The sequence below is a fragment of the Tiliqua scincoides genome, chromosome 4, assembly GCF_035046505.1.
Source record: "Tiliqua scincoides isolate rTilSci1 chromosome 4, rTilSci1.hap2, whole genome shotgun sequence".
Taxonomy (NCBI): Eukaryota; Metazoa; Chordata; class Lepidosauria; order Squamata; family Scincidae; genus Tiliqua; species Tiliqua scincoides.
This window is the reverse complement of record NC_089824.1, coordinates 93,321,958-93,345,878: the sequence shown is the minus strand read 5'-3', so window position 1 is coordinate 93,345,878 and position 23,921 is coordinate 93,321,958. Positions and strand designations below refer to the sequence as shown.

The following is a 23,921-nucleotide window of genomic DNA, read 5'->3' as shown; positions in this document are numbered from 1 at the left end:
TGCAACTTGGCAATCCTGTCAGACATTTTTTTCATTGTATCTAGTTTGTGTTTGCTTTCCTGAATGCAGTTCCAGTAACTGCTGTATTTTGTACCAAAACAGTGGATTACACCTGTATTTTGCATTAATTTATGTAAACCTCATTTTAAGTTGCTAGACATCATCTGGCACCACATGGTAATCTGTATTTTTAGCTGACACTGCTACCTCTGTTTACCTACATCCTGCCCGATTAAGAGGAATTCCCTTCATTCATACCCAAGTTACACACTGATACATTAAAAGCAAACAGTCCAAGTTACACGTTTATCCCCAGATGTTTTGCTTACATATAAGCAACTTTTCAATATCCTTAAATACTAAGGGGGTGACTAGCAAGTCGTCACTCCCTGAGTGTCCAAACACTGGTCACTGTCCTGAGTGTCCAGACACGGGGGTCACTTTCTGGGGTGTCCAAACACGCTGCTCACAGAAACTGCTGCTCACGAACCAGGCACCCAGGCAGGTAGCTATACTTTTCGCTTTGAACTCTTCTACTTCTCTCACCCCCCCCCCATTTTCCCTTCTATTCCCACCTTTAGCTAGCAGCTGGGGTTGGCAGAGTAGGGACCCCTGAAATCCTTCCCTACACGTCCCTTTTTTCTGATTTCTTCAGATGCAACAAATACACTTGCACAGCACTGCACTCACTACTATAGGGCACTCTGGTTAGGGCATTACAATAGTACTTTATTGATTCTTTTGGATATTTTTGTGTACCTTTTAATAAAGCTGTAGTCATTTATTGGAATATTTCTCTCAGTATCCTCTTTAAGTAAAAAGGAATTTTCTGCAGAACGGTGGTTTGCATCGTTTCTTAAGGTCCAATTTTCCAATAGGGCTATGTGCTAATTCCCCTATTAAATGAAAAAGCCAGCTCTCTTTTGGTAACATCCTGCTCCTCTGCTGTTTAGCATGGAACTTAGCTGTTCTGGTGTGCACTGGGTCCTGCACTGGCAGGATGGAGCTGCTAACTCCTACACTGTCCTACAATGTGCCTTGTAGCACATTTGCAATAGCCTGTGCTGGATCGCTTCTCGGCCTTTTGGCTAAGATCAAGTGTGTAGCCTGTGCTGGCAGAGTGCTTGCTCCACCAGTGAAGGGGCATAAGAGTATTGTGCCATCAGTCTCTTAGCCACTATGTTATATGTTAAAATCCAAGTCACAGAAACCACAGAGGAAAAAAGCTTAACTACATGTAACTGCATTTGCTCACATTTGTTTATTACCTTTGCCTTTTTCAGTCCTTCATGGTCTTTTCCCTTCCAGTGCTTTTCCCTTCCTTCCCGTCCCTCTCTTGTCTTGTCACACTGTCAAAATTCTGATTGTAAGCTTCTAGGCGCAAAAGCCTTTCTGTTTCTTTTGCTAATGTTACTCTGTTAAACAGCATGTGCATTGATGGTGCTGTATAAATAACAATGAAGGAATTCATTTCTAAATCCCTAACAGCCCAATCCTATCCACACTTTCCTGAGAGTAAGCCCCATTGACTTTAATGAGACTCACTTTTGAGTAGACATGCATTGGATTGGGCTGTAAATCAGTGGTTCTCAAACTTTTAGCACCAGGACCCCACTTTTTAGAATGAGAATCTGCCAGTGATGTCATGACTGGAAGCGAAATCATCAAGCAGGAAAAATTTTAACAATCCTAGGCTGCAATCCGACCCACACTCACCCAGGAGTAAGTCACATTTACTATCATTGTTAAAAGCATATATGTAGTAGCCTGTTAAAAGTACAGGTGTGTAACGTTTCCCCAAATGCAGTCACATACCATGGTAGCATATATATATATATGCTAGTGGTCGTGTGTGCTCCCAAATACAGATATTGCACAGATACTGGGGTAGCCAAAGCACAGATATTGCATCCCAAATGCACATACGTTGGGGTAGCACTAGCAGGTGTGTGGTCAGTTTCTTGTCACATGTTAGCGCTCTCTCTCATATATATGAAACTGACCTCATACCTGCTAGTGCTACCCCAATCTCTGCATTTGGGATGCAATACCTGTGCATTGGCTACCCCAATATCTGTGCAATATCTATTTGCACTGTTTGCACTATTTGGGAGCACACACGGCCACTAGCGTAAGTTTTCCTTTCACCCATCTCTGAACATGCGGACTCTGGGGTCAGGGCTAGCAGGCATGGGGTCAATTCCCAGTCATGTGTTTGGTATGTGTGTGAATCTTAACCACGTTCTCTCATTAACAGGTTTGAGGCACTCAGTCAAGTATATTAGAAAACAGAAACTAAAATCACTATGAGGAGAGGGCATGTCTCTGGTGGGGGACACAAAAGTCTAATCCTGATGTATTCAATCTGTGCGTCCTGGCTCCCTAGGGAGGCATGGCTAGCTCCCAGGGGCGTCATGAGGCCTGGGAGAGAGAGGTGGCCACAGCTGCTCAGCTCAGCTGCATATGCTACCTCCTACTTGCTACTTTTCCGAGGCAGTGAACAGGTGGGCAGGGCAGTGTGAGGTGGGGACTGTACGTGAAACATGGTGGGAGGAGGTGGGAGAGAAGGCTGGCTGGGCAGTGGTGCTGCATCTCATCAGCACAGGGCATGCTCCTGGCAGGCTTCAAACTGGGAGGGAAGAGTAAGTACAGGCTTTCCTACGCTTGGGAAGGAGGGAGCCCAGCCTGCTCTGGGGGTGTGTGTGTCCAAATGCCCCAGCCTACATTCCTCTATCTTGCCTGGGGGAATATGGGTGGCGCCTGTATGTTGGGGTGTATGTGTGTGAGCAGGTCCCCAGCTACTGAGCGGTAAATAATGCAGGCTCCCTGTAGGCAGGCTCATCTGTGAAATATCTGACAAATAGGGGAGGGGCATATGAGCATTGTCTCCTGATAATGTCCAGATAGCTTGGACAGGAAACCAATGAAAATTTGCAAAATGCGGAACATTTCAAGTGGAACATTTAAAAGCTATATACTCACCTGACCATAATCTGTCCTGAACACAATGACTCCTTCTGCACAGGAAAGTACAGTACTTGGATAATGTTGGCCATTTTCTCTCAACCAAACCCGTGCTCCCTAGAACAAAACACACACAGATGAAAAATAAATTAGTAGGTAGTAGGTAGGTAGGTGAGTTCACAAAAAGGAATCATGTACAGAGATCTTTTTCATATTTTCTCACATGCAGCAGACACATAGTCAGAAACTGGTGAACACACGACTGTTTCTATTCAGTTATAATCTGGGGTAAACTTTTGCCTTCTGAAGAAGTGTCGGAATAACCACAAGTCCAGCTGACTCCAATTCACTGAGCCAAATATTCAATGAATTAAATTACGCAAATTACAAGTGACATTCAAATTTATGGCACAACGCATGGACTCTCTCCAAGACTCTAAAAATTGGCAGACTATCACAAAGACTGTCTCTTGCTTCATTATGACGCATATTAAAAAGCTATGTATCATTAATGTTTCCATACAGTAAAGACACATATTGAAGCTTCTTGCTCACCCTTCCTTAAGAAGATGCAGAGGAAAGACCTGGGTGGAGTGGTAAGGAGAGAGGTAAGGGAAAGACATGTTTCATTTGCACACCAAGGAAGATAGCTTCAGATCATCTCTACTTTTCAAAGAACTTGGCTTGAAATGAAAACAAAAAACTGAAGATTAGCCACAGGCAGAGCTGCCTGTATACTGCATGTCAGTGCATGCACTGCACTGTACAGAATCCTGACTCTGATATGCTATGATTGACATTCACAAAAAAGCTCTCTTTTTTAAGAATGAAAACAAGGTTCTAGTTCTCAAAACCCTTGAAAACATTTAGAGGCTCTGCCGAAGGCTAAAAACCTAATCAGATCTTGTTAAGGTTTATAATTATTATCAGATGGTATCCTTCCTAGCTGTCTCCATGTCTCATTGTCCTCACCATCGCAACCCACCTCTTTTACATTCATTTTCTTGTCACAACATTTTAAACCATGCAAAATCCAAAATAATATTAAGACTTTCTTGGCACAGAATGTTGGTTTCTTTCACAAAACAATCTGCAAGCCTCAGCATCAGGGCTATGGTCAGAAATTTCTAATTAAATTTGGGGGAGGAGGGAGAATTGGGTGTGCACAGTTTATAATCCACCAAACCAAACATAGTCAACTAGTCAATTGTGGTGGGTAGCCAAGTGCTTGACAACCATGCTGGTTGTTTAGTCCCTTGTAGACAAACTTGATATCTTCAAATTTAATGAAGTCATTTTTTTTCCTATAATTGAAGTTTAATTTTGTTTTTTGAAGTTCTACTTTTTGCCATACATGTTCAAAGCAATTTCAAGAAAATGGCAAACAACAACAATAGAAAATAAATTAAAGAACAAGCAATATACTGGCAAGGGGGTTCATGAACAATCTGAAATTCTCTCAAAAGTGCAGAGGCACAAAAAGTTAAGAATCTCTGCCTTATTGTCCTGGTTATTGATTGAGCATCTTCTTTCCAAATTGACTGGTAAACAAAAGATCTAACTTTGAGCCAGCTCATTAGACCATGAAGCCTACCTAAATCCCAGGATTCCATGCTTCAAATGGCTGAGGTGGCCCATTTCTAGTCACATACAGAAAGCAGAGTTCATGACCACAGTTTATAAGAGGTCATGCATACCCATTTGGGCCTTTCCTCAGGTTGAACCTCAGGAGCACCTGATGTTTCATGGAAGCTTGCCTGCCCTCCTTGCCAAGCGTGGGTACAAGGACCAAGAACCTGAAACATTATAAGTAGCGGAGGATAGTTCTCAGAGAAGGCACATCAGGTTTTGTTTTATTCTCCAGCTGCATTTTAACATCCTTGCCAACCTTCGCCATCCCTGTCTGTCTGCTTTTTTTTTTTTAATTACCAGTTTCTTTTTTTATCCTTGCATTTTCCCCTTGATCTTTTCCAGTCTTTTAATTAATAAACTTCCTGTAATATTATTTATCCAATCTTATGTTGCTTGGGAGGAAGTGGGTTGCCACGTCACACAGACCACTCTGTTCCTCTACTATTTGATTCTAAGGGAACTTCCCTTCTTCCCTCCTAGTTAAAAAACTGAAGCAGGGAGTTGTGTGCTGGTTTTTAACCCCTAGGCCAGGGGTGCCCAAACCCCGGCCCTGGGGCCACTTGCAGCCCTCAAGGCATCTCAATGCGACCCTCAGGGAGCCCCCAGTCTCCAATGAGCCTCTGGCCCTCTGGAGATTTGTTGGAGCCCACACTGGCCTGACACAGCTGTTCGCAGCATGAGGGCAACTGTTTGACCTCTAATGTGAGCTGTGGGATGAGGGCTCCCTCCACTGCTTGTTGTTTCACATTTGTGATGCAGCAGCAAAGGAAAGGCCAACCTTGCTTTGTGCAAGGCCTTTTATAGGTCTTGAGCTAGTGCAAGACCTTCATTCACTCATATAAGTTCATCTTTAATATATACATTTGTGTAAGCATATGTAAATTTATTCAAATTTTAAATGTAAATTCATTCTTTTTTCCCCTGGCCCCCAACACATTGTCAGAGAGATGATGTGGCCCTCCTGCCAAAAACTTTGGACACCCCTGCCCTAGGCCTATGACTGTCTTTCCCTCTGACTTCCCCTTATAGGCACTATGTTTCAATGAGATTGAAGGTAGCAGACAAGCAAGGTGTTAAGACCACATCTTTTCCTGAAATTTCATTGAATGTTGTTAAGGTTGAAGGAACCTTAGGTGTGTCCCAGTGTAAAGCAGGGTGCACAAAAACCAGCAGACACAGCAGCGTCTTTGAATTTGCTGTTGTATATTTGAGCAAGGAGCTGCAAACACAGAGTAGTCAAAAAACAGTCCAGGTCATACACGTAGAGTATAACAGTCCAGCGTTACCTTATCCAAGTCAGTATCCGCAAATCTCAGTCAGTCCAAGGTCATTTACAACACACACACACACACACACACACACACACACACACACACACACACACACACACACAGAGAGAGAGAGAGAGAGAGAGAGTCAAAGTCTCCAGCAGCAGTTTCACAGTTTACACCTACTGCCCTGGTGGAGCTGCAGACTGAGGTTTAAGTAGTCTGAGCACCCAATCAGAGTCTGCTCAGTTAACTAGGGTGTGGCAGGCACAGGTGCAGTGTAATTCTGCTGACTCAGCTGCCTACAACTTTCCTTGAACCAAATTGTTAGCTTTGTCTCTGGCTTTGCCTGAGCAGAGAGCTAACAAATGTATATGGGAAAAAGCAGAAATTCAAAAAACATTAAATTTCAATTGGGAGGGTGCTTGGTCCTCTCCTTTTTAGTCCATTCCCATCATTTTGTGAAGTTTTAACTCCTTTTACTAAACTACCTCAATTTATTGTTTTACCTACCTAGTCTGAGATCACTTGGGAGAGAGCTGGTTTGCCTCATCTTCCCAAACCACCTGATTTTGTTATTATCTGGCTTTTGAGGGGCTCTGGGAATTCTGACATTCTCCATTCTTCTGAGAGGGAGGTTTTGCCCTAGGCAGCCTCCTTCTGTCCAGTGTTCCCTGGCCCTTGGGTGGCGATAGCAGAAATTACTGTCCAAGTTTCAGAAAGAGATGGGTTGGAAGTGGGTGCCAATCACTAGGCCCTGCACGCCAGCCATCTATCTACTAACACACCTCCACAGAGCTCTTGATAAGCTTAAAAAAAAAGTAGTGATGAAAATCACTGCTCTAGTTCATATGCGAACAGGTAGATTCAGAATTCAGAGCTATTAAATAAAATGAGATGTACACTAAAAAGAAAAAGAAAGAACTCGTTTGCTTTTCTTTTCTTTCCTCTGCATCACATGTACAATTCCTCCTACAAGCAAATTCTAGTGTTAGATTTATAACCTCTTCTTACAAGTGTTTTCTTAAGAATACTGGAAAAGTAGACTCTGTTATTCTTTAGTATACAGTGCACTGAAGATAAGAGTGCCCTTGGCCCTGTGCGCACCTCATGCATGTTTTAACTTGCATACAATCGGGGCAGTGTTGGTCATGTACTATGTTATCATCCCTCTGCTAGGGGAACAGAGTCGACATCCTGATGGAGAGTTTAGTACTTGACACCTTCAAAGAGCTGTGCTATAACCACTAGATATTTCTCAAGATCTGCACTTCAGCTTGCTTTTGAAATCCTACATTGGACTTTTCCACTTCAAGAAATAGCTTGGATTCCTTTCACATGTATTAAAGGTCTATTTTATGGGTAGGCAATTAGTGGTCAGAGGGCTAGCCCCTAGGGACTTTCCATCTGGCCCTTGGCACAGTCTTCGAATTCCATGGATCCTGTTTGCCATCTTGGACCTTAGTCACTATCTCCTATCTAAGCCAAGGCACAGAGAAATCTTAAGCCCCTCATCCCTTGAATAACAACAGTGGTTGTGTTTGGGTTCTCTTCTTCAGCAACTCACTACCATGTACAAGACAAGGCCTAGGTTAACAGAGGTGAGTGGCTGAAATGCATTCACAAGCTCTGAGAAAACCTGTTCTGAACCCTGGGGTGGGTGAAGTCAGTACAGATAACCTCTCAGCTTTGCTCAACTCAAAATATGATATCTGTTTAAAATTAGTAGCCAAGCAGAAATCTATTTTAGGATCATCCACTGATCAGAAAATACTTTAGCCTGGCTTTTTGCTTTCAGAAAATATGCTGGAAGAGCAAGCAACATTTTTCTGCACCTCAGAAATCACTTGAAATTCCCACCCTCCTTCCCAAATTGTGTCTGTAGGCATTGTTTTAAAATGCATTAAGACAAAATTGAATGGTACATCCAGTTGTAGCTGATGATTATGAGAAACCCTTTCCTAGCTCTTAAGTGGCAAGACTGGGAGAATAGTTGGTTTCTTTCTGCAACGTTAATCATTATGTTTCAAGGAGCTTGTAAATCATGAAGTTCTAAACACTATAAGTCCTGAAGCACAAGCAACAATTACCTGAAAATTTGTTCCCACTTCTGGAAAAAGATTACAGAAAAAGTCAAAAGTCATAGTGCCTCCCTCTCTCGTACATGAACATTCATTCACACACAGCTATGTCATTTTTTGGTTTTTGAACAACTGCTTATTTTTAAAAAAATTGTAACAAAAGACACTGACTTAACACCCAATCTAAACTTTCTGGGCTCATCCGTACACAAATGGATAAGCAAACCATTTAACAAACAAACAGAAAAGGAAAGGAAAGAAGAAACATTGCAAAACAAATGCTCCCTTAGCTTGGGGCTGCACTGTGGCTGCTTCAGAGCTTGAAAGTTGGATAGGATTGAGCCCTTAGTCACTTTGTTCCCTTACATTGAGGAGGTCTCTGTGATTGCCTCCCCACCACAGGATGCCATGCACACCCTGTTGGCACAGCTGCTTTGGCGCTGAAAATCTGGGATAGGATATGGAGCCTGTCTTTCTTTGTGAGGTACTCCTACCTTGTGGTTCCTGGAGCTGCAGGGCAAAGGGACACAGCCACTGCCATAACCCAAGAGTTCTTGGGCACAGTACTGGTCTGCATTTTCTGAACCAGTGATTCTCTACAGTCAAGCAGTTGTGGGGAGGCTGCTGCTACTACTGTCACCAGGGAGGGAGGAGGTTGGATGCAAGGGTCATAGGGAGAGGGGGAATGTGGGAAAGAGCATCAATTCTTGGGCAGGGGAGATGGAGAGGAATTGCTCTGCATGAATGGCTGGGAGAGCAACAAGGAGAATACATAAATATGTGGCTTGACATGTGCAACAGAATGTCTGTGGGTATAGCTTTATGAAAGAGAGAGCCATGCATGTATGTGCACATGAGCATGCATAAGATAATACATGTTAAAGAATATGTGGAGGGGGGTGGAGAAGGACAGCTAAACAAGCGAAATTTCCATCCTCTCTCTGTTCCCCCATTGTGACCTCTCACTAGTCACCAAATATACAGTATTTGTCAAAACTAGAACAAATGGAAAGACTCTGCCAATATACAGTAGATACAGCAATGATATGAACAGGTTCAATTACCAGGAAGCCTCCAAGCTATCATCACAATTTCCCTTGCTCCATAGGGTTCAACAGACCATGCACATGTCCTTACACACACAGCCCTTGTTTATTTCATAGACTAGAAACAATAAGCCATACACTCAGCGCTCTCCCTTTGAGTTCAAACAGCCTCAACTGCTGACAGGGTGATAGGAGACAGGAGAAGCTCAAGAGATAAAGCTGACTGACATTGCAGCTGCCTGTCAAAGTCCAGTCAATTCAGCTATCAGCAGACAGCTGGTGCCTAGAGCAGCCGCTTCCCATTTTTTCACCAACTGTCTCATGGGGAAAAAAAAAAATCACACTTGTTGCCTGGAACTGAACTGCAGCGAGACTCAGGCAAGACAAACACATGCACCTGGACTGCAGCTGGCTGCTGGGCCGAGGTAAGGGAAAGCACACACAGAGTCTTTCCCACTCTTTTATCATCAACTGGACACTTCCTGAATTGCTGTCCTTTCATTCAACATCCAAAAGGCATATCTCTGCTGGAAGGCTCGGGGGGGGGGCAAACCCACCACAAAGGGCAAGGTCCAGAAGAGGCAAGGATAGGCTTCCTCCACCACCCCCCTGAGATATTTACATCAATTTTACTGTTAATATACTTCATTTGGCTTTAAGCCACTCTGCAAGTAGCAGTACTAAAGGATGACACATATCTTTTAAAAGAACACAATAAAAAATTTTTTTGAAACTTCCTTGATCAGGAAAATAGGAAGGGCAAGGAAGGGCAAAAAATCCATTACGGGTTACAAGCCATGATGCGTATGTGCAACCTCCTGATTTTAGAAATGGGCTATGTCAGATGCAAGGGAGGGCACCGGGATGCAGGTCTCTTGTTATCTGGTGCGCTCCCTGGGGCATTTGGTGGGCCGCTGTGAGATACAGGAAGCCGGACTAGATGGGCCTATGGCCTGATCCAGTGGGGCTGTTCTTATGCTCTTAGGGACAATCCCTTAAAAGGTACAGCAGCAGTTAGCCCTTCTGTGCCTCCTTGATCTTGCAAGAGAAGAAAAGGAGTTTCTTCTATCAAGGCAAGGCAGGAAGACTCTTCTGTAAGGGAAATCAGCTTATTTTCATCCCTTTGTAGTCAGTATGCCATATATATTCTTAACTTATTCTTAACTTATTCTTGCTTATATAACATATATATATAACTTATTCTTTTATATATATATATATATATATATATATATATATATATATATATGAGAAATAAACATATATAACTTATTCTTTTATATATGTTATATAAGCAAGAATAAGTTACAATGTTGAACATTTGGACTGCAGTTTTCTTTGTGTGTTCAAGGTACTGTACACATATGTAACCTTTACCACAGCCTTGCAAGGTAGACCTGTATTACCTCCATATTGTCAATCGAGAAGCAGGGAGTACAGGACTCAGGAACAGGCCATCTAGTAAACATATGACTGATGCAGAATTTGGATCAAGCAACCCACAGTTCACATCCCACATTTTTAGCCATTATATCCAACCAGCTCTCTAATAAGTAAAAACTTGAGCTGGAACACCTGTATATTTGCCAGGCTGTTTTAATCTCTGCTTAAACTGTACACAGTAAACCTAGTAGATTATCCCACATTTTTCAGCATATTCACACCCACATGTGGGAAGAGAAACAAAATGATTGTTTGAGGAGTCTGCATTAGTTTATCTGCAAGTGCATTTTAATTTAGCCTAGGTCTAGCAATTCAAATTAATTCAAGCAGGACAGCAAGAGAAAAGATTTTATGTGCAGGAATACAATAGGTACAACCACCACCCCCAATGCCAGGGTGGTGTAGTGGTTTGGGAGGTGGACTTAGACCTGGAAGATCCAGGTTCGAATCCCCCTTCAGCCACGAAGCTTCCTGGGTGACCTTGGGCCAGTCACTTTCTCACAGCCTCACCCACCTCACAGGGTTGTGAGGACAAAAGGAGGGGAGCAGCTGTGTACACTGCCCTGAGCTCTTTGGAGGAGGGGTGGTATAAAAATGTGAAAAATAAAAATAAATAAAATGCCATTGGTATACACTCTTTCAAATACCATTGTACCTGAGTTGCTGATGTAACAATCTCTTAGAAGCCTGCTGACCCAGCAAAAATTCTCTGTAAAGTACTCTAAAATATATGACCAATGTTCTTTAACCTGGTCCACCATATACAACTGCTTGATGGCATGTAGTACAAACACATAGGAGATGCATTGTTCATGTGCCAGAAGCAGTGGAGACTGCAGAAGGACAGCAAACTCCTTGCAGTACAAGAAAAGCGCAAGTTATGCATATTGTACTTGCATTTTGGGATCCTTGACACCATAAGCCAGCGGTTTCCAAACTCTCTAGGAGAGTTTGCACCACTGTAAGTCCTTGTGGGGATGGGTGAGGCAGCGGGGATGCAACAACGTGATCCCCAGGATCGTGACAGGATCGGCAATGCGATTGCTGCTCAGCAGGGCTACAGGGACTGGGATGCACTCACCAGTTCCTGCAGCAGCCTGTTGGAGGTATGGGGAGCCTTGCGCGAGCATCTCCAGGGCTCCCCAGCTAGTTAGAAGTGAAAGTGCTCTACTTCCAGTTTTGCGGATGACCTGGGGAGCCCTGCAGACGCTCACACAGGGCTCCCCACACCCCCAACAGGCTGCTGCAGGGACTGGTGAGTGCATCCCAGTCACTGCAGCCCTCCTAAGCTGTGAGATCCTAGGGATTGCGACACTGCCTCCTCCCTGTCTCCCCCTGCCCCTTAAGGGGAAAGAGGCTAGGGCGTTGTGATGCCCCAGTCTGAAAACCACTGCCATAAGCCAACATGCTTTAAGAACACTCCTCTCCTGCACTCTAGGCATTCTCTCCTTCTCTAACCTCTGCTAGCACCAGGCAACTCTATCATCTCATAACTTTCTACCACAGACCATCACTTCATTTGATGACTGTAATTTCCTCCCTGTTCTTGACACAGACCCTTAGCTAGGGCTGTGAATGGACAGCTGAACTACGAGGAAGGCAACAAAACTGAGACTCACTTCAAAATCTCCCCTCCGCTGTGCACATATAAAGGATAGCTTCACAATAATGCCAAGGAACAAAACACCTCTCACAGATCCCAGGAGAAGAAAGGATACAACAGTGGGGATTAGGTGCTGTGGGGCAAAATCGCTCAGCAATGCAATAAGGGGGTCTTCAGAAAGACAGACTTTTAAGTACAGGGCAAGCACCTCTTTGTAAAAAAGATTTTCCACTCGAATCACAATGAGTGAAGGGAAGAGAAAGCAGGAAAAATAGCCTCCCGATAATCTCGCTTCACAAAGGAGAATATCTTCAGAATGGGAAAAAATAAAAAATAGAAGTTACAATAAAACAAAATACATCTGCCCAATTGAGCTTAGAATTGTTTGGAGTTCATAAAACTCTATTCCTATGGAAGAACAATCTAATTTTTTTTAAAATGGCACTTCTAATCAAAGAGGAATTTTACAAAGTGCAAGCACGACTGGAGAACTGTACACGTTACACTGTACTTGGGTATAGTTATTCACATGATTGCAACCAGGTATAGGGTCTGCTGTCCCTGGTAAACTGTCCCTGGATTTAATTGTCTGGATTCTCAAGGTCTCTAGTCCCCAGATTAACTTTGCAAATAAACTCAAGCACACACGCATTTAGAAATAGGCGCCTGGGCATTTGGATTTGGGTACACCATAACACCATAACACATGAACAGTCATAAGTGTTGTTGCAAGATAGTTAAATATAAGCAAGACAGTCTGCAATGAAAGGCTCATGGCACTCTGATACAGCCCTAATAAATTTCCAAACTGTTTTCACAGCAAAAGGCCAGATTCACAACATATTTGTGTCCCTAATTCGTTAAACAGTTGCTAGCCTTCTGTGGCATGGTGCAGTGCAGACATAGTTTGCAACCGGGAAGCCAGTCTCATGTGCACATATTCCCTCTCCCTTCTAGAGATTTCTCCTTCTCCCTTCCATTCCCACTGTTAACCATGGCGTCCCATTAAACATATACTGCCACGTGCCATGTTTGATATAGTGCTTCCTCCTTAACCAGCCCAATTCAGAGCAGCTTTCCAGGCAACGTGGCATGAGCTGCATCCTGCAAAGGAGTTTTGAGCCCTGCAAGACCTCCTCAAGGTAAAGAAACTCCTCAAGGCAAGGGGTAAGCCTTCACTGCCTCTGCTGGGTCTACTTGGGCCTATGCCAGTGATTTTGATGGCACAAGTCAGAGTGGACACAGGTTGTTTAACTGAGGCTGAGAAGGGGGACCAGATATCGGCAGAGATGCTGCCACCAATTCCAAACCCTTCCTGGCCTTGACAAACACTCTGCCCCATCCCTGCCTCTACTCTGCTCCTCTCCCTCCCCCCACTTCTCCCTCCCACCCCTTATGCCAACTTACTGGTACTGGGGCTTCTTTGGAGGCTGCACAGAATGATAGGTCACATTTTGCAATTGCTGTAAAGCAGACAGCGCTGCCAGAACACATGTCCTGATGGCACAGTGGTACAATAGGATTGGGCCCCAAGGATATAAATTATGGTTTGGGTTGGCTTGCAAACGACATTTTTCAGGGAAGCTGCTTTGCATAAACCACAGTTTGCATCAGTATGCATGTAAGGCCAACTATGGTTAAAATTGCCCTGAAGAACAGAAGGTGAAGTGTTATCATTCACAAGACTGGCTCCTGAATTACAAACCATGGTTTGCAGTGAACCAGCATTACATCTGTACCAGACCTTCAAGTTCTTTATGACTGAAGTTATCTAGTACTTCAACACCCTGCAGGACCCTAAGAGAAAGTAAAGCAGAAACAATGGGTTTGATTCCAAGGACCGCATATAGAAGAATACTTGAGAACACAGCAGGTGACTGCAGGGTAAGGGAAGAATCACCTCAAAGCAGAAAGAGGCACCTTGGGCCAACAGAACTCCCCCATCCTGTTTGAGGGTCTGCCAGAGGAGATTCTCTTAGAAGGCTGTAGGAAGGTGACAGGGGAACTTCCCTCATCAAAACTTCCTTCAGCATGCGATAATTAGGATTCAACCTAATGCTTTTATCAGTAATGTCTTTTATAGCACAATCCTATCTTGCGCTGGAACAGGCAGGCCAAGAGGCCTGCACTGTATCTAGCGCAAGACTGGGGCCAAAATCAGCTCAGCCGGAGGTGAGGGAAAACTCTTCCCCTTACCCCCAGGGTAAGCCACCACAGCCCCAATAGGTCTCCTCAGACCTGCACCACTACAGGAGGTGACGCAAGTTTGAGAAGAACAGAGCTTGGAACTGCTCTGCACTGCTCGAGGAACAGGGTTGAGATTAGGCATAACTGCAGAGTCCCAGTCCTGCCTCACACTCCCCTCCTGTACACTCCCTAGAAACCCTCTGCCTGCCCTCCCCCTGCCCTGGAACACCTCCCTCACGCCTCCTCCCCACCCTCCCCACACCCAAGGGACTTGTGCCAGTCTAACTACTAGTTAGGATTGCGCCCTTAGATACAAGTGTTTAAACAACTGGCAATTAGAAGCAAAATTTGTCACCGACATCGTTAGATTCTGTTGATGTTTGCATTCACCCAAAAGACTTCCACAGAAACACTGGTTACTATTTTTGTTTGTTCCAAACAAACATTACCTTTGCTGTTTTGAAATAAAAACCTAACCACGACATTGCCGTCTCTTACCATGCCATACATCACACTGTCAACGTTCGTTCTATGGTTCAGTTGAACAGCAATCACCAATCTATACAATGTAAATATGTGCTGTGGCCTACTTATTCCACATTCCAGGCTAAAACCTAATTTTTGGTTACAGTCATATAAAGCCAAAAAAATGTTCAGAGCTCACAGAAAATATAATCTCACTTATGTGGATTAACCTAAAAAACTCCACACACTCCCCAGCTGTCCAGGGAATGGAGGTGGGGGCGGGGTGGGAACACACAACACAACATACCCAAAATTATATACATGCTGTGCTCCGAATAGAAAAAGCAAATTAGCTACCTGGAAAAATCCAGGCACTGGTTCCAAAAAATCCAGGCGTCTAAACATTTAATAGATGCCAAATAATTTTTTAACATTTGATGCTAGTCCAAAAGGTAAGATATTTCCCTATCCCTGCTAATTTGAATAATATTTTACACAGACATATGGCAGTTGAGTTGGATTAACATAGAACAGGATTTTACTGAAATCCTCCTGGCACACTGACACTGTAATTTAGTCTGCTTTAAACATAGTTTCTTATTTTCAAGCTGTTACAGTGGAATATTTGGCAATGTAAAAGAAATTACACCAGTTGTTGAAAGATATCTAGTTTACCTTTTTCTTTAAAATAAAAAATAAAAAAACCAGCCCTGTCATTATTCCAAGTACATTATTTAATCTATTCCTTAGTTGCAGACACCAAGGAAAACTGAAGCCCTTGCCCTCCCCACTCCCACCCCCCAAATATATACTTCTGAAGCTTTCTCTGCATCTAATAAGTATTTATTTTAAACATTACCAGCCTCCCACCCCACAACCATTGCAGATACCCGCCTATAAGTCGACCTCACAGATAAGCTGAGGGTAGGTTTGGAGCCAAAAATAATGGAATTTTCTATGACCCTTGGATAAGTCGGGGGTCTTGTTGTGTCTGATTTTACCTGAGGCCAGATCCTGAAAAATAACCTCCCAGTAATTGTTACCTAAGAACTATACAGTATCCAATTTATTAAAAACATAGTATTAAAAACACAGTATACATACATAGTATATACAGTATGTATACTTAGCATTGCAAAAACATTTTTTAATACAGACTCTAATTTATTAAAAACTATGATCTCTCTCATAGATCAGGTGTCTCCAAACTTTGGCAGAAGGGCCGCATCATTACAGATATTCTTCTTCGATAAAAACACATTGGAGTGAAAGAATTGGAAAGAACACCTCTTGCCCAGGGAAGAACACTGCACAGTGGGGAGATTTAGCTGCACATGGTGTTTCATTTCATCAAGCAGGGAGTCAAATCCAGAAGGGAGGGGGGAGAAGAAGAATGAAAGAAACTGGAAAGAACATCTTCTAGGGAAGATACTGCACAGTGGGGAGATTTAGCTGCACATGGGGTTTCATTTCATCAAGCAGGGAGTCAGATCCAGAGGGGGGGGTGAAGGGGAGTGAAAGAAACTGGAAAGCAGCACCCGATTTACTCAGATGTAGACCCTCTTCAGGAGAAGGTGCAGCAGCACCTCCTGGGGTCTTGTGTGGGGTTTTGGGATTCCTGGCAGCCTCGCTTCCTGCCCATGCAGTTCCCCCATTGTGCAAGGACCCGGAGGAGCCCTGGAGGAGGAGCCCTGGCGCTCCCCCGCACCCACTCAGAGCTGCTGCACGCACTCACTTAGGTCCTGCAGCCCGTGGAGGCAGGGAGCAGAACGGAGGTGTCCTGGCAGCTGCTGCCACCACCGTCACCAGACTAATGGAGGGTAGGGAGCGACCTGCGCTGCCTACTCCCAAGTGCATGGCTGCATCTGTGGCACGCACAGAGGGAGGCACGCTGCCCCCGCCCAGGGAGCATCTGGTGGGGAGCAGGCAGCGCAGGACGCTCCCTGCATGCTCCCTGCCCTCCATTGGTTTGGTGATGACGGCGGCAGCCAGGCCCCCCTGCTCCGCTCCCTGCCTCCGCGGGCGGCAGGACTTAAGTGAGTGTGTGCAGCAGCTCTGAGTGGGCGCGGGGGAGCGCCAGGACAGCAGGTTGTCCCCCCACCGCCCTGCTTCCTCCAGGGCTCCTCCAGGTCCTTGTGTAATAGGGGGACCTGACTGGAGTCGAGGCTGCCAGGATCCCACAACCCCACACAAGACCTCAAGAGGCACCGCTGCCCCTCCTTCCGCAGAGTCCCCACCTGACCGAGGCAGGGTGCAGATGGCCCCCTCGCTCCCCCCAGTCTGCCTGTGTGACTGCGCAGATAAGACGAGGGGGGCAATTCTCCCATCATTTCCTTATAGGCAAGTATCTACGGTAATTTCCTGCCAAGAGCTAGGATTGGGGGTGGAGGTGGGGAGAAAGACACAGCAACAGCCAAGCTGCATGATATACTAAACACATGGATTAACCCTATGTGTGGTTTTTCAATTTTGAGTAGCAGTTGTGCAGGAAGGAATCACGACCATGATGAATAGTTAGTTAAACATTTCCTACCCCTGCTCAAAAGAAAACGCTTTGAGCACCACTGGATGAGATTATTTACAACCTGATCCATTCTATACATGTTTACTGTGTTCAATGAGGCTTAGAAAATATACAGAGCATAAATGGGTTACTAATACCCTCACATGGTATAAGAGTCCTTACAGCAGTGATTTCCAACCTTTTTCATCTCATGGCACACTGACAAGGCACTAAAATTGTCAAGGCACACCATCAGGTTTTTGTCAATTGACAAGGCACACCATGCTGCCAGTGGGGGGTTCACATCCCCATTGGCCCCACTAATAAATGATCTTCTCCCAAATTCCTGTGGCACACCTGTTGACCACTCGTAGCACACTAGTGTGCCACAGCACAGTGGTTGAAAATCGTTACCTTACAGAGTCTCACTATATTGAAGGGTTTTTTATTAATGTGTTTAGATTCACATATTTATGCATTTTTCTAAAGCTTACAAAAATGAGCGTCACAATTGCTAAAGAAATGAGAATCAGAAAGTGCCAGGGAGGGGGCAGAATCATCATATGCTGTACAATCCCAAACATGTTTATGCAGAAGTAAGCCCCATTATGAAAAATGGGACTGATGCCCAGGTAAGGGTGTTCAGGAATAATTCAGAGGTTTATTCAGAAGTAAGTCCCATTGTATTTCATAGGTATTAATCTCAGAAAAGTGGGTATACGATTGCAGTCCCCACTTAGCAAGTTTCCCCATACATATCTGATTTGGGGAGCAGGGGATTCTCCAAGAGTGGAACAATTTTAGGATTAGAAAATAGGGCTATTAACAGATTAAAAGATTTGATTGATGTATCATCTGCCTTTCAATCAATAAAAAGTAAAAACATCTGCTTATTAGCAAAGCCTCAATATAGGTGCCTTTTTGAAATACCAAATTAAGTGTGAGAGCTTCCAATTTAATAAATATGAGCTACTATGCGCTGGAAGGAAAGATCACCTTTAACTTTTTTTTTCTTTCCAGTTCCCTAACACAGACACATACCACGACCAAAACAGCCTCAAAACACAAATAAGCATGTACAATACAGTAGTTAACTCCCAGCCCCAGCAACTAAAATTTGCACTCACCCCAGTAATCAAATAAAGCTTTAGCTAATTAATCTTAAAGGTTGAAGCCTAATAAAAGCACTATTCTGCATAGTCCAAAAGTTCCTGAGAACACACAGCCATTTACTGTTCCTCCCCCTAAGATTATCAAAAAGTTACCACTCAAGAGAGGCTCAAGAAACAGCTGTTGATTAGCCTTGAACTCAATCCAGCTCATTCTGTTTCAGTAAACTGTAAAAACCACCCCCAGTGGCTGCATGCTATGAATAAAATTTGAAGTGTAATGCGCTTTTAATAGTCTAGATCTCAGAGGAATATTTCATTGCTCTTTATTTCAACAGTTAATTTTATAAACAGATGGGCCATTTTATTTCATGCCATTTTCCAAGGCCATTCTTCTTTTCACTCATTATATTTTCATTTGCAGCAAATCCCCATCTTAAATTTTCAAAGGGCTGGGCAAATATCTTTCTGCCCAATACTCTTCTGACCACTCCAAGAGAAGCACAGAAGCAGCCCTTCTCCGTTTCCTGAGAGTTCAGAAGTCCAGTGCAATATTCTCCACCACCACCCCCCCCAAAAGGGAGTAAATGATTAATGGAAACATGCTTGCACTGTGTGTACATATACACACACTGAGGTCTGTTATGTATTTGAAGACAATTACCTCCAACTAAATATGCACATTAGCACCAGTGCATGGCGTAATCTCCAACGTGACTGAACCCTGGATCACACAACTTATTGCCAAAAAGAGCTGCATGAATAATTATAGCATTCTATGCTGCAAGATCAGGCAATAAAAAGGAACAGTGACTTCTGTACCCAGTTTTCCACCAGACACTGCATCAGAGGGTCACAAATTCTTAAAGCATGACTTAAGTCTCTTCTCTGATCCTTTTCCTGTAAAACATTAGTTGCATAGATTTTCTCTCAAGTATCAATCCCCATCTTATTTTTCTAACCCCAGATTTCTTTGGGGGATAGTTCACACAGACTCAGTTCAGACATCACGACAAGCCGTAGCTTTCACTAATCATAGAAACCAAAACCAAATGTATTGGCAAACCAGATTTCAGAGCTGCTTTTCAATTTTCATATTTTGCCTGCTCATGACTCTAGTGAAAATGCCTCCAGACAACAGCAATAACTATGGTCTGCCAAGTCATGTGTCATGTCAAACTAGAGAGAGCACCATCATGGTCTGTAAATCCATTTCAAACCATGTTTTCCAGTTCTGCTTCGCCAATCAATTGCAAACCATGATTTATCAATTAAACTATTGTGTCAAGTCATGCAAGCCTCCCTGGCCCTCAAAAGGCTTTCTAAGGGCATAAAACGTAACTTACAATTTTTGAATGAAAACCAGAAATGGAGTTTAGAGTCTTTCTGTCCCCCAGAGACCTCAGGATGCCTTCAGATGCTGCACATGACCTCCACTTCAGAAGGCCCCATGAGGGGGTAGCATTCTATGGTCCTGACTCCAAGCGGCACAGAGGCCAGGATCACTAGTGGTGTGCTTTGACAAATTAGTCAGTGTATCACTGTGCAGTGAAATTTAAAAAAAAGACTGAAAATCACTGATCTAAACCATGAGGGGGAAATAACCTAAAAGAAATAAATAGCTACTGTTCAATTAACCGAACAGTCTTAATCAACATAGGATATAAGCATTTTGAAAGTTAAGCCTGCTTATCACATTAAAAAGTAGAGTGCACACAAATAACAACCTAGTTCAGATGCAACAATAAATAATATTTACTGTAATGAACACAAACAAGCGCAAGAACAAAATGCAGTTTGTATAAACCACAGTTAGCTATATTTGGATGAAGCAGAAAACTGCAGTTTATTGAAAGCCACAAGAAGAACTTTCTCATTTCCTTCCCACATTTCACAAAGGAGGGGTGGAAGGGAGAAGGAAATGTACAAGCCGAAGAATCACCACACAGCTGATGGTTATAACACAAAAGCTGATGGTTATAACACAAAATCATGGCTTCTTGTTATGTGAAGTATTCAGTAACTCACTATGATCACAATACTGTGTGAGGGATGGAATATGTGAAGAGAAAAAGCAGGCTTGGGAGGTTTATAATCGAATGTGCTTGCTTCAATTTTTTTCAAGTACTACTTTAGTTAGTACTTATTTTTTAAAAAGCAGTTTTTAAAACACAAAATAAATCAATATGACTTAGAACAATTTAATTGTTTTGCGGGGGCGACTGTGGTGGCTGGTGGTTTGGAACTTTGAAGTGAGAAGGCTTCTTAGTAGCAGTATTGAATGCTCAAAGTTAGACTGCAATCCTAACCACACTTTCCTGAGAGTAAGCCCCATTGAACAAAATAGGATTTACTTCTGAATAGACCTGGTTAGGATTGTGCCCTTAAGCATTCATTTAACTTTCCAATTATGTCCCCATACAAAATCCCAAGTAACCCAATAACCAGGGTGCCTCTTTTGCTGATTCTGAACCTAACAAGTCTGTTAATGCTGATCAAAACAAGAATTTTTAAGAGGGGAGGAAAACAGAAGTGAGAAAGACAGAAGATTTCCACACATTCTTCTATTGCCTCAACAAAAAAGCAGTAAAAATGATTGATGAATGGAAGGATAAAAAGATTACCAATGGTTTCAAACATGGTTCTCTCTAGCTACAGTTGAAACATTGATGTTGAGAAAGACCCCACGCAGGCCTTGAAGCCAGAAGAGGATTTTCTTTGGGTGCAGTTTCTCTGGTCACTGCATCATTGTGATGGAAAATGCTATAACATGTTTCTATGCACTTTCAAAAAGGTACATGTGGTGCGTCACCCACCTGCCCCCCTTGTCCCAAAGCAGAAGCGCCACACCTTTGAGGCGAGTGAAGGACATGGCTATCTAAAAGAGAGGGGCTGTCATGTGTTCTCAGAGCAGTCTCCCCTGCAATACAGCCTGACTGGGGGAAAAACTCAAACACACGCAATGGGTTACATCACCCTTCCTCACACCTGATTAGGGGCCCTCAGGTAGGTGGAGATCCTACAAACCCAGAAGGGTTGAGGGCAGGGAGAGGAAACAGTACATTCCCACTGGCAAGGTAAATTATTCTGGTACCATAGTCCTCAGGGCCCTCTAAAGATTCACTTTAGGACTTATGCAGGTCAAAGGGTCTCGCCTGATCTCGGTGCTGAGGGTCAGGTCCTCCTTTCAGTGGGTCTAGGCTGCAATGCTCAGCCCCCTACCAGAGCCATCTGAGGCTGGCTTCCCCTTTCCTCCTACAGCCTCTCCCTTATCCTTAAGAGCATAAGAAGAGGCCTGCTGGATCAGGCCAAAGGCCCATCGAGTCCAGCTTCCTGTATCTCACAGTGGCCCATCAAATGCCCCAGGGAGCACATACAACAGACACAATCTATGTCCCAGTGCCCTCCCCTGCATCTGGCAATTAGAGGTAGCCTGCCTCTAAAACCAAGAGCTTGCAATACCTACTATGACTTGTAACCCGTAATGAACATTTCCTCTAGAAATTTGTCCAATCCCCTCTTAAAGGCATCCAGGCAAGATGCCATCACTACTTCCTGTGGCAGGAAATCAGGCCTCTCACCCCGTCCTCTTCTTCCCAGCCCTCTTTTTGCCCTTTCCCTCTTCTTACCAACTCCTGCTTCTCCCCATGAGTTTCTACAGAGGGCTCTGAGGGGCTTGACTTTCCACACTCTCTGGACCCCAGCAGCAAGTAGGTTAAGTTTAAAGAAAGTCCTCCCCTCCCCCACAGCAGCATGCTCCTGGGATTGTGTCACTGGGGATGGAGACTGTTCCCCATCCTGTAAAAATTTATCTCAGCAGTTTTATCTTGAGATAAATTACCTCGAGAAGTTTGAGTAATGCTGAGTTAGTCCAAGATAAAACAGCTGTAATACACTATATCTGAAATATTTGGTTTAGAGAATTAAAACTCCAGAATAAATTCAAATTGCAACGAATGACCAATTCATTACATGTTGATAACTGCTTTGTCAATACAGCATAAAGCGAAACCATTTATTTTAGTTGAGAACTTCATTTAATTTCCATTTATGCACATTAAATGCTCTGGGAACACGAGAAGCTTTCATACAATGCAACATGCACATTATGTAGTTTCTTAGCCCCCCAAAAAATAAAAAAACTGGGATATGAAGACCATGTTAACAAACAACTATGCTGCATTTCAGGAAAAAGGAAAAACAAATAGTTGTTATTTTACGTTTGTGCAACCAGAACTAATTTCAAGTCAAAGTGTAATGTGGGACCAGTATGCTCCAAAATCCTCCAGGTAGTCTAATGTGTGGAGGAAATAACATATGAAGTAATGTGGCCATACTGACAGGTGACATTTCCCAAAGGTGACTTGTGGGGGCACAGTGGCACATTTTTCCACTACCCTACTCACTCAAATTGTTAAATGAGAAGTGATGCCTGTCAACATGATCGTGCTGATTTATTTATTGCTTCCTCTATGCTACTGAATCCACAGGACTGCTCCACATGAAAGGTTTTTTTTAGCTCTTATAAACTGGCCCAAAGAAGGTTTTACAAGTCATTTTAAGAGCATCAGCTTAAAAATATCTAGATTTAGTACATCCAAACAAAATGAATAGAGTGAAGTCATCTTGCCAACAGGTGTAATTCATGTATCTACTGAAGTGTTTACTTTAGGAGTCATTAACTCTTTTGCTGACAACGGGACACAAGAACTTACACTGAAACATCAAATGCACAATTCCACACCTATAGACTGCTACAAATGGAGCGAGTAAAGGCAAGAAAGAATGGGGGCTATTTATATAGGATATAAATACCAAAATGAAGTTAAGATAATAAACAAGACCAAAAGAAATGTAAGCGTTACTCCTTGAGTACATTTGGGCCTTTGTGCTACAGAGGGTCTTGGAAGACTGGGTGGTCTCCACATACCAGGTATTAGGAAGTGTATAAACAGACCAAAAGAAGACTGACTGATTTTTCTGAACTTTCTATTTCTCCCCGGAAATCTCCCCACAGCTCAGTCAACTGACCTTGCTACATTAAATTCTTAGACACAGAATCTAGATTCTTCTAAGAATTTAGATTCTTAGATACAGTACAAATCATTGCTGTTACATCCCAGTTCTCATCCACTAGTTCGGCAATCAGCCAGAGGAACACTCTCAAACACACCTACCATGTGATTAAAACCACTCACAACTGTGTTGGTAGCCTGATTCTACCAACATAATAGGTCCAATAAAGGTCTTATCTTAACTATTTTGCAATGTCTGTTTAATACCCTGTTGCATGAATACTATCAAGTAGAATACTACTTGCGATTGCAGTAAAGTTTAAAATATTAAAACTCACTTTAAAAATATGGAGTAATGAGACTGACTATGTACGTGAAGATGATCACTCTTCTTTGTCTTTTTTGGGGAGAGACACAAGGATGTTTACTCCGTTTAAGGCATTTAATACCGGACATCCTCTACTTCTTGTTTCCTGGGGGCTTCTGCTTGCCAGATTCATAGCAAAATGAAGTAAGTTTTAAAGAAGTACGTGCTCTGAAAACATTTCAATAATGAAATCCTGGCAGACTTCTAGACACCTTCTATTTTTACACAAAAAGCCAAC

The 23,921-nt window shown here is 43.2% G+C and overlaps 1 protein-coding gene across 1 annotated transcript in view; it reads right to left on the bottom strand.

The window, feature by feature from the left end:
- MYO10 (myosin X) overlaps nt 1-23,921 on the bottom strand; it is a 204,120-nt gene that overhangs the window by 144,325 nt on the left and 35,874 nt on the right. The window contains exon 2 of the mRNA XM_066623777.1: nt 2,983-3,081. Within this exon, the coding sequence (XP_066479874.1) occupies nt 2,983-3,081 (99 nt within the window). The remainder of the gene's footprint in view (nt 1-2,982; nt 3,082-23,921) is intronic.